Here is a 12,062-nt window from a genome sequence, read left to right as displayed (position 1 = left end):
CAAAGAAAAATCAACAGGCCTGTTCAATGTAGTAACATGTGACATGTACTGGAATAATATGTTGTTTTAGTCATTCTATAAAAATTTTCATGCTAAAACTTTATGAGTTGAAGTATAGACCATTTCCTTGCAGATTCACTAGGAGCAAGGCTGTTTTGTAGACACACACAGAATGGAGTACTTCCAGCTTCCTGCTTATTGCTACACCTTGTTTCACGGCAGCGCCAAACCACCCTTGACTCAAAACAGAAAGTGGTGACCAACAGCTTTTTCGGCCTCCTTTCCAAATCTTAAGATATCGTCTTTAAATACTGCACTCCAAATATCCACGGCTTGAGGACCCCAGCTGCACTGCACTAAGACACCCGCATGCAGTCACTTCTGGGCATTCCCCAGGGACCCATCTCAAGCACCCCACTCCGTCTCAGAGGGGCTCTCATGCGGGAAGTCTGCCCTAGTCTCTTGCTGTGGCTACTTCCAGGCGACTCCAAGGCTGCCTAATGCTCCTGAAAGAAACTTCACCTCATTCACACTCATGGGGTGCAAGTCCTCCAGCATCCTTCACCCTTTGCAGGGCCGGTGGGTGCCAGGCACTCCCAGTTTCTGTGCAGCAGACGCAGAGTCTCCGAGGAGTAGCAAAGGCTTCCTCCCCAGTTCTGAGGCAAGATTTCATAACCCCAATTCTCAAACCAGCACTGCTTTGGCTGAGCGCCCTCAGCCAGTACTGAAAAATTCCACCAACCCTGGCCTTCCTCCCCTCTGTATGAGGGCGAGAAACCACTACAAAGGACTCTGTGAAAAGAAAATGCCAGTTCACTCCCCCTTCTTCTAGTGGCAACCTCCTTCTGCACTGGATTACAAAACAAAATAATTCATGGAGATAAACAGAGAAGCTAGTATGTGGAAGACTAAACAGAACATTCTACTGTAAATCAGCAAAAGCCAGTGAGAAATGCTTCGGCATCAGAATACCACAGCAGGCTTCTTCTCGGGTATGTGTTAAAATAAAGTAATATGGCAGCAGTATTCGTTAACACACAGGCAGTCTTGGTGGTGCCTATTAGTAGTCATGTAACAACTCTCACGATGACAGCACTTTTCATTACTAATATAAAATATATTAAGGAATGAAACCTCAAACATTTAAGGAACTCCTAAAGCACCCTCTTGGAAATTTGAATCTACAGAGCATCCTTTCGAAAACGTCTATATTAAGTACAGACTGGTGAGAACCAAAATTTGTTCTATACTTTCTAAATAGCAGCTCTGGAAACTTCCATTTCTTATCTGAAGAAGAGCCACAGTTTTCCTCTGATCTTTTGCTAAATTAAAGAATTCTCTCCACAGGAAGGGGTGTAGAAGTAGAGATGTCTACAAGAGCGAATCAAACCATATGGTGAATCTTTTCTTAAAAAAATTACTGTACAAGACACATTGCTGCTAATGCCTCTAAAAATATTCCCCCCTCACTTTCCCAAAGTCAAAATGACTATGAAAAGTAAGCATTCTGAATCAGTGCAGGACATCCAGACTGTCAGGACTATCAGGACAGCACAACTAAAGACACTCATCAAAGAGGCCTCCAGAACCACTTCATAAAGTGGCAGGAACAACGGGTAAAGTGTGTTCAAAGGGAGTGTAAGTACTTTCAGGGGAATTAAAGGCAATGTGTCTTTTATTGTAATACATTTTTTAAAAGGTACACATTTAGCATAGTTTTCAATCATACAGAGGTAGGACAGAAGAAATAAAAGATGAATAGAAAGGAGACAAGGTAATCGTCTAAAAATTGTGTGTTTCGGAAGACTGCAACTTCTGGGGCCCAGTCAAGGTGACGCAGCTCATTCATAGCAGCATTCCCTCGGTAAAATTCAGGGTCCTCACCTTCCAGACCCATCATGCCCCCAAATTCCTCAGAAATGATGAAAGTCCGTAAATCAGCTTACTTGAGAAAAGTAAAGAGCAGGAAACTGATCCTAAGATAAAGGAAGAAATTCAGAGAATCCAAAGAATGTTTAAATTATCTGTCTAAAAAGCAAAGACTTTCTCAGAATTTCCACCCCTTCAGGAGAACCACAAATGTTCCCTTTTCCAGGAAATAATGCTCCCTATTTCTCTGAGGCCTGTATGCCAGTCTAAGTGTGCACTAACATTTCTGCCTAATCCACCCTCCCCTGCCTCTCTCTGACCAGTCCTGAAAATTCTCTTTCTGCAAAGGGAGTCAGGGGACTGCCCAAATTCTCATCTCTGCCTCAACTCCCGGGATCTCCCCAGACCCCAGGTGACAAAGCCTCACAGGACACTCCACTTCAGGGAAATCATAGGTAATCAGGAAACCTCTTCCACACTTTCAGTTATTAATGACTTGTGCTCTTTTTTTCTGTGTCCAGCTTTGGAAACAAGTCTCAGGGGAAACAGTGTGCCTGAAGCTTCTTTACAGTGAGCAAAGTGGGCTGTGGGATGCTAAAGTCTCTCATCCCTGACAGCCTGTAGCTCCAAAGCCTGAACCACACTGATGAGGAGGAGCTCTGCTGGCAAAGTCAGAAGATGAACACAGTTTCTTCCGTATTCCCCTCAGTCATTAGTGACTCGGGCTGAGCCGGACAGGTGCTTCTGTAACTGTGACCCATGGGGAGACCAAACGGAGCTCACCCATGCTGGTGCTCACAAACCTCCCTCCCAGAGTAGGCCACAGCCAGCTCCCTGAACACGGGGAGGCCTCACTGAAGATGCCTGTGGCTGGGTCTGGGGAGGAAACTGGCTGCCACCACCCTGTCCCCACCAGCTTCAGCGAACATGGTGTTTGCTCAGGGCCTCAGCTCAAAAGCCACTGCTCTGTCTGCAGCAGCAACTTGCTATAGAACATTCAGTCCAGAACATTCAGTTGGATTCATGTGAACAGAGGCAAAGATAGGAAATAGGCGCTAGAAACGATTTGGAATAATCTATCTTGGGAATTAAAGTGTTGGATGAAAGAGGGACACTCATTGGCCAGCAAACTGTTTTGTTTGGAGTTGTTTTCTTTGCACTCCAATTTTAAGGAAACAAAGCAAATGCACAACAGTGATTTCCCTTAAAATATACATGTTCCAGATGTGGTTTTGGCTCATAATATTTCTCCAAATTTTCAACTTACACAGAAGCTTTCATTCTGTTGAGGAGCCAGGAATCCTTAAAGTATCTGCTCTGATAAAATCTATGAGTATAAAACAATGAATATAACTTTAATGATATCATTGATCTTCTGAATCCTTAGAGAGGTCATGAGTTCAAGAATAAGAACTTCTATAATTCCCAGAAAATAAGAGCCTTGTTCAGAAGAAAGAACTTTCGGCTTAAAAATCCTCCACATTTCATTCAACAAACATTTGGTAAGCCTTGTTAAAAGGCAAGAATAGAAAAATATGTGCCCTGTGGGTACAAAAGGGGTGTGAGAGTCAGTACCAATTTCTAGAAGCTTATAGTCTGGTGAAGAGCTAGATCTATACACAGATATTTGTAAACCAGGGAAGAAAGAAGTACAACACAGGAGAAAAATGTTTACACCTCTTAGCAAGAAAGAAACATATCACAAATGGGGTTGTACAACAGCAAGCATTCCAGAAGATGTGTTTGATTCTCAGGAGAGGAGAAGAGAGGGTAGAGAGAGGCTATTGTAAGGGAAAGGAGCATGGGAAGAGAGATTTGGGATTTCAGAATTAAGAGCAAGTTTTCAAATTTACCTAAGGTTAACATACCAGTAGCTCAGAATATCGGGATATCAGAACATAAAAGGAAGGACTTAGCTTTATTGTGGAGGGCCTTAAATATTAGGCTGAGAGTGAGCTCTGCTGGAAAGGAAAAGGCTTTGGAATCAAAAGACTGGTTCTGGGCTCTGGTTGAGTCATAAGATTCATTAGATAAGAAATGGATCCCCGGAAGTGGCTCAAACAAGAAGACTTCATTATCTCCTGTAGTAGGCAGTTCAGTATGTCCTCAGTTCCAGGATTAGCTTAACCTCACAATGTGATGTCCATGCATCCACTCTGACAATGTCAACACCGTGCTGCTACCTCTCATCAGGTTGGCAAGTCCACCATAACATGTCTTTTCATCATACACAGGCATACTACATCCAGTGGAGAAAAAGGGGCCTCTCTTGTACTGCATGTAACTTTTGTTGTTGTTTGGGTTTTAGTTAGGGAGGGTTAGCCAGCTTTCTACCACTGTGAAAATATCCAGGATAATCAACATAAAGGAGGAAAGATTTATTTTGGTTAATGGTTTTAGATGTTTCAGTCCATGGTCATTTGGCCCTATGGTTTTCAGGCATGTGGCCAGGTCCAAAATTCCAGTAGGATGCACATGACAGAGCAAAGCTTCTCCCTTCATGGAGACCAGGAAGCAAAGACAGAGGAGGGCTTAGTTCCCAACACTCCCTGCAAGGCTACTTCCTCAAGGACCTTTCTTCCACTAGGCCTTGCCTCTTAAAGGGTCCGACACTTCTCAGAAACACCACAGGGAGTGATGCAGCCTTCATCAGAGGGCTGTCAGGGACATTTAGCATTCCAAACATAATAGGGAGGAAAGTCTTTCCCCAAAGCCCTCCCAGCAAATTCCCTTTATCCTCACTCACTGGGATGCAGCCACCTGCCCACAGCCTGGCTTAAAGGGAAAATGAGGAACTGGAATCACCACTTGGTGTTTTCTACAGTAGGAGGTTGGTTCTGCCAGCAGAGAGAAGCAGAAGGAGAGTCTTCTGAGGACCAATGGAGTGTGACTATAGCTGTACACCTGAGTGCTCTACTGACCTCCCTTATTCATGATATCTAGGAGTTGCCGCATGTCTACTCTGTGAGCCAGACACATTTCATTATCAAAGGTATTTCAAATAATCATCTTCATGTTTTCTGGTGAGGAAATTGAGGCACAAAGAACCCAAGTGACTTAAATTCCTCGGCTAGTCAGTGGTGGACAAGACTAACTCTCATCACATGGAGAATCCTAATCATGGTGCCCAAGTGTCCTGGATGGCATGGTGTGCAATACGAGCATGGCTGTCAGCAAGGCTGGGACACACCCGTTCCCTGCCAAAGAGTTATTAAAGACACATTATCTCTCAGACACACACTCATCACAAAGCCTTCCTCTCACTCCGCCTCTTCCAGACAGTCATGCACAGCCCAGCTGTCAGTCCCAACTCTTTACTGACTTCAAGTCACCACTGGCATTATTTGGTTATTTATAATTTTATTTTTAAAATTTTGAACCTGTGAGACCTAAGTGACTCCATTCTAAAATTTGGTGGCATAAATTTCAGTTCTAAGAAAAACCACAAGATGTATTTTGACCACCTGCATGTGATAGTGTTCAGCCGTCCCCTAGCAACAGCTAATCAGTAGTTAGCAACCGTTTGCAGCTTGGGTGCGCAAGGCACAATCAATCAGGTTTAATTGCCAATCTAGAACCTTGCTGTAACCACTATAAAAACCCCTGCTGATTTGGAGTCGGGGCTCTCAATCTTGACCCGCTGCAGCGGTGATGGTTGGGAGTCCCTGCTTGAGCTTGAATAAACGACCCTCGTGTGTTTACATCGGAATCGGCTCCTTGGTGGTCTTTGGGGACCTTGAAATCTGGGCACAACAAACCCTGGTGAGATCCTCTTTAGGAACTGATCTTTTCATTTAATGGAGTACAGAGCTTGGTTGAACTTGGATCAAAGGAATGCTCATACATGTATCTACCTGCAGATTTCAATGGACTTTTTGTTACCATGATCTTAGAAAGATTTATATGAATGTGTAATTACATTTTTTGAGTCATCAAAAGAAAGCAAAACCAGCAATTTCTAAGCTGTGTAAGGTGCCCCAGGAGGAAGTGAAATGGTGTATGAGACTCGGGCACACACACAACCAGATACATGCACTCAAAGTCATCAACACATGGAAACACCATGGGAGAGATGAAAAACCAGCAAAAACGTAGGTTGAATGTGAGGCATGTGGCCATCCCAAAGGCAGTCCGTAAATGTCCACCTATGGATGAATTTAATCCCCAATAACCAGCCCGCACATAATTTAAAGTTCGTTTATAATATCCTCTGCATAGCACTGCTATGGGAGAACATCTGCAACTTTTGGAGAAGGCACTCTGCTGAAAACCAAGTCATCTCCTCTAGTAAGGAGCAAAAGGCCCTTACATGAATAGAATGCTCCACCTGAGTCCCAGGGTCAGGTATTTCTATTTAACAGACAAATCCAACCTTGGTGTAGCCACTAGATTCCGCTGCTTTTTGGTGGGAATCTTTAAAATACCACCTTTGCTCCTCCCTAGGCTCTTCTGCTCCCCAAGCTGAGGGACACTATCAAGTCTGAACAATGTCCTCCTCCAAAATCTCTTAATCTCACAATGACAAACTGCACCGGCCAATAACACCTTCGCCCTATCTTTCCTCCTCTGCTATTTCCTCCTCTTCCTTCTTCTACTGAATAATAAAAAAGATAATTCCCCAAACACATACCCATATTTAGTAAATGGTGTTTGTAATTTCATATTTTTCTTCCTCTTGTAAATCACGCTGCCCTAAATGATACTCTATGTGAGTGCCTTTACAAGGTGTGGTAAAAATATGGTGGATTCTGCTGCCAAGTGCCACCCCATGGAAAGGCAGCTCCTGAAGACATGAAGATGTGTTCGTATCCACCTCATTCACCAGAGGTGGCACTGTGCTACTTCTGTCTCTTGCCCTAAGTCAAAATGACCAGTAAAGGTCAGTGTTCTTAATCGATTCAGTACACATCATGATGTTTTCAGGAGTCCGTCTTCCCACAGGATGGCACTCAGCATTAGCACTCACTGTATTTTTCATCACACCTTGGAAAGACACTCACAAAAGAGGACTTCCAGATCTGCTTCAGAAATGATGGAGTGTGAGAATGATGGATATGTGCAAAGTAAGGGGAGTATTTTGAGGGAACTACTGGTAATTAACCATAATATTACTGCAATCTAATACTACTGTAATACTTTTTTTAAATTTAAGCATTCACTATGCATTTCCACCACATGTAAGTTAGGAGAAGAGAGATAAACTAAGTGCTATTTTTATAGATAAATCCAGATAGCTTACTAATGCAATCCCCAAAAAGGACTACCATGAAACAGTTATACAAAATATGAAGCAAATACATATCCAAGACAAGACTTGCCTACATATGGCTATTTTAAAGAAGTTTTTTGAGCAGAGCCAGAGACCCAAAGACAAAATTTGAGGACATGACAGGGCTAAAAGAAGAGAGAGAGAGAGAGGGAGAGAGAAGCACCTCAGTGCATTTGGACAGCAATGATGATGCGAGGAATCTATACAGAATTTCCTGGACCAGCTCTCAAACTGTTCTTCTCCTCCATGGCACTTAGAAGGCAAGAAACACGATGGCCAAACTATCCCCCTAAAAGTCGGTCTCAAGAAATTCTACTGCTAAAACAGATAATGCAGAGGATTTGGCATCTGTAAGACAATAAAACACTCTATGTGTTGTCTTCTCTTTGGAAGTCTGTTAATGAAAGAGATGCACCACTTGCTCAAGGAAAGAGGCAGCCTGGGTCCAGCAGAGAGAAAGATGGAGGAGATGTGAGGAATGAAGAAATTGCCTTCCAACTCCCAGATCCAAAGATCTGAGAAAGGCACATGTCCACGCCCTCCAATCCTCCTGGTCTGAATCGCAGACACGCTGACTATTAAGACTGTTCGCGCGTGAGAGCCCACTCACGAAGGGAGCAGCCCATGAGCAGCAAACTGCACATTCCAGATGAGGCACCTCTCCATCCATATGATTTGTTTAGCTTCACTCTATAGAAATGGAGAGAATCTTTCAGTTTCCACTTTTCCATCTTGGTTTTATGCCGCTATTCACGAGTCTGAAGAACTCAACTCAATTTTAAAAGATATTACTTTTCAAGGTAAATATAAAATATTACAGGAAGCTAATAAGTCAAAATATTTGTATTGTGGTGACCCCATGATCCTAATATCAGAACATGAAGCTCAATATGACATTGGAATAAATAATAAAAGTGTATAAACTTTATATATATTTCTCCTTTTATTTGTTATAAGGCACAATTAAGAAAAGAAACAAGTTTAATAAAACTCCAGAGATTAGTCAATAGGCTAGTCACAAATTTTCCTTTCCTATAGACAAAACTGAAAACGGGCTAAAGAAGGAGAAAAACATTTTATACTCTTAAAAAATAATAAATAAACATAACATCTGAATTCTCTGATTTTTTTTTCTTTGCTTCGTCAGAGTGCTAAGGCAATGTAGGACACAATTTGCCTAAAAGGTAGTTCAATATTTAAAATATACAACATGAAAATGAAATTTAAATAACATCTTGAAACCACAAGTAGATGTATTAATAAATAACAAAGGTTTGTGTTGGCTGGGGAAAAATCCCAAAGATGTTTATTGATTCTAATAGAGTTCTTGTCTTTACATCACAGAACTAAGATGCTTTAATAATACTCTAATTCTAAATCTTTACAATGGTATGGTTAGAGGGTGAGTATAAAAATTAACATTTTGCTGTTCTTTTAAAAGAAAGTTAAGGCAAATTTTTTAAAGATTGAAAAAATCATCTAAAGCCAATCACGTCTTTGACAAAGGGTATAGGTTACATCTTTAGAAGCATCCATTATTAAAGGGGAATATCTGAGAGTTAAGAATAATCTTAATATACAACATCCTGATGTGGCAAATTAGATGGAAATTCCTACATACAGGAGGAAGGCCAGATAGGAGCTGGGACATCACAGGAGGTGGAACTAAGACTGAGGCCTGTAGGGCCAAGCATGGACAAGACTTTGTGGGGATGAAAGTTATATGCCGTGTGACCACTTTTTAATAAATATAATGCAAAATTAGGAATGAAATGGAGTGAATATTTATTGGAAGGGAAGTTAAGACTACAAGAAATTTCTAGTTTCTTAAGGTCTCAGATTCTTTTCTTCTGAGATACCCTGAGGTATGCCAGCTGAGATGAGTAGATAGAAATGTACTTTTCTGATGGGAACATGGCTTCCTCACCGCACCTGGAACAGTCCATTGACAGCTCCTGCAAGCTCTCTTCACTCCCCAGACCCTGTGCCAGGAGGCTCTGTGTCTTAGGCTTCAACAGCATTGCTGTAAACTCACCCTCAGACACAACTTTCCATTAGGTGCTGAGAATGTTGAGGGATTGTGTCAACTTGAGTAAGCAACACGACTGACTAAATGACTCAGCCTAGTTCTGGGTGTGGCTGACCCACCCCAGGGAGAATGGTTGCCAGAATGGTATTAAAGGGAAATGAAGAAGGAAGCCTGCTTCTGTTTCTTCAGAGGAGCCCCAGTCTTCACTTTCGCCTTGCACATCCTCTCCCGGCTTCCATTGCAGACCCATCAGCCTCCTGATAGGGACTCTCATTGGACACTACAGTGAGTTCCAGGCCTTCAATTGGACCCTTCAGATTTCCAGGCCGCAGACAGACCTTTGACACTCTTCCACATCCAGTGGACTCTGTGAGCCAATCTTGAATTCTTATGTATTTGTGTAGCTTGTATTAAATCCGTATCTCTGGTAAGCACCGACTAGTACATGATACAGATACTCACTGAAACTTTCAATGGAGCGGTTCATTCTAGCAGCCATGGACCATGAGTCAGGCAGTATGGACACAAACTTCACCTCCACTGTGACAATGAGGTTGTGCTTTGAGTTTCTTCCACGGTTACACAGCACGACATATGTGCTGGGATTTCTGCCTATTTAGCATGGAAAGTTCACTGCCAGGACCTGCAGTTTCAGTGTTGCCTTTGTCAGAATGCTATTTTGTTGCTCAGGCTCAGAACTCTGAGTTTTCCTACATTCTATCATCCCTCTGACTTCCAACTAAATGTTGTATAGATTCAACCTGCCTCAGCTTGTTCTGAACCTCACCATCTCATCATCACTGACTTAGAAGACAGCAATGCATTGGACAACTGCCAGCATCTCCCCTGCTTCTTCTACACAGCATCACTCTCCACACTGATGTCACCGTTGTACTTATTCATTTATTTATGTATTTTTTCAGTCCTGGGGCTCAAATTTGGGTCTCATGCATGCTAAGCAAACACTCTACCACTGAGCTACATTCCAAACTCTACTATAATATTTTTAAAGACAACAATCCTTAAGTTTTCCTCCACTATTTAAAACATGTTTATAGTTGCCAACTGATGATTAAGTTTCATAATATGACCAAGAAAGCCATGCATGACCTATCTCCTGCCCCCACATTCAAATCAACATCAACCCAAAGAGCTCGTTAATCTCATAATCCCATGAGAACATCAACATAACAACCTCTCACTGACCTGTGGAACTTCCATATTATTGATTAGTCTGAGTGTGGTTGTGGGAATGGGCTTTTTCAGGCACAAAAAAACATGTTCCAGTTGTGTTCGCGATTACTGTAACCTCTAGAGGTGAATCAGATCGCAAAACCCTGGGTAGCTGCAAGAAAAGAGCATTACCATTTCATCAAATTCCAATTTTAGGAATGGTATTCCAAATGCCTTGGATTTCCTCTTGAAAGCTTTGCTGACTAAAGGATTAAATGCCACAGATAATTCAATGCAGTGTGTCTCTTTTGTGAGGCCTGAGTGGTTGTAAAACACGTCTACGATCCAACTCAAAGGTTTATTGATTTTTCTGTCCTTTCATTCAAAAGTGTTCGGTTTCATGCACAAATCTGTGGGATTTCTGAAGCTGGGCCAGCACACTGCAGAGATCCCCCTTGCATAAAGGAAAGGATGGCCCAGAGCAAAAGCAAACGTGTCAGGGTGCAGATCTGGAATCAAAGTCTGGGCTCCATGTCTTTTATCTATTTCCTGTGTCTTTCTCACAATCTCTCTGAACGGTGTGGACAAAGTCAAATGGAATTATTTCAGTGGTAGACAGGGCCCTAAAGCTAGAAGTTGACAGGGTTCAACTCTGATTACAAAGCCAATTTTAATACCTTACTGAATGACCTTAGCTCCTTTAACCTCCTTTCCTTTTCTTATTAAATTGGTTGGTGAAATTAGAATTCCCCTTTTCCCTCCAGAGTACTATCAGTAATTTATTAAGCATTTGCATGTATGTGGCTTTGTTAAATAGTTTGAAGAACACCATCCATATACCTTCTCAATGACCCTGGGAAGACAAATCTTACTCATTCTTCTTTTCTTCTTGGCCATAAGTCAGAAAGTTTTAGTGGCTTGAGCAAGACTAGCTTGTAGATATGGAGGAGTGCATGGATTTGAACCCGCACAGTCTGATTCCAGAGCTCAAGAGCGTAACCAACAAGCTATTTGCCCCTTTTGGAGAGGGAGATATGATAAAAAAAACTTGAAGTGTTGCAAATTCTGGCTTTTTGCATTCACACAGATCAATGATAGTTTCTCTGTGTCCATATGTTTGTTTGCCTGTCCACCCGCCCACCTATCTATCCATCCATCCATCCATCCATCCATCCATCTATTGCACAGGGTATTATTTGTTCTGCCATGCACCATCTGGGATGCAAATGATATGAAACAGACATCTGCTGTCATTATACACTATAGCTGTGTTAGACTCACAGATATATCTGAATTGAATGATACAGAAATTAAGGACTATGAAAATGCAGAGAAGGGAGCAATCCCTAGCCAATATTAGGTAGAACCTCTCGAGCTAAGAGCTTGAGGTTTGGTTTGTTTTATCTTATTATTGTTTTGTGGTGCTGGGTGAGGCACTCAGGGCTCCTGTGTGCAGGGTGAACCCCTACCTTTGGGCTGCACCAACAGCGCAAGCTAGGATCTTTGACCACAACATGGCTTGGTCCACTTAGCAAGGAGGACAGATTTTCTTTATAGGTCACGAGAGTGGGCTGGTAATTGGGTAGTACAGAATCCAGCATAATCCAGGGTCCTTGCTTCTCATGTGGAACTGGACACTTGGAGGACTGCTTTGTTCTTACCTCTTCCACCATCCGACCTTCAGGATCAGTCTCCAATGACATTCACTGGGTGCCTCAGCAG

At 42.3% G+C, this 12,062-nt stretch overlaps 1 protein-coding gene across 7 annotated transcripts in view; it reads right to left on the bottom strand.

Moving 5' to 3' along the window:
* The window catches only part of Sorcs1 (sortilin related VPS10 domain containing receptor 1), a 470,258-nt gene that overhangs the window by 306,511 nt on the left and 151,685 nt on the right, over positions 1 to 12,062 (bottom strand). The window contains exon 1 of one of the 7 annotated variants that reach the window (XM_087185723.1): positions 523 to 633. The exons of the other annotated variants lie outside the window; for them this stretch is intronic. Within the exon in view, the coding sequence (XP_087041849.1) occupies positions 523 to 558 (36 nt within the window). The 5' untranslated portion in view covers positions 559 to 633. Of the gene's footprint in view, positions 1 to 522; positions 634 to 12,062 lie in introns of those variants that run through there. 7 annotated transcript variants of the gene reach the window in all.

Source organism: Heterocephalus glaber, unplaced genomic scaffold, assembly GCF_053883595.1.
Source record: "Heterocephalus glaber isolate CG9 unplaced genomic scaffold, H.glaber_assembly_v1.0 deba00001498, whole genome shotgun sequence".
Taxonomy (NCBI): Eukaryota; Metazoa; Chordata; class Mammalia; order Rodentia; family Bathyergidae; genus Heterocephalus; species Heterocephalus glaber.
The sequence above is the reverse complement of the archived record's forward strand: the minus strand, read 5'-3'. Positions and strand labels throughout refer to the sequence as shown.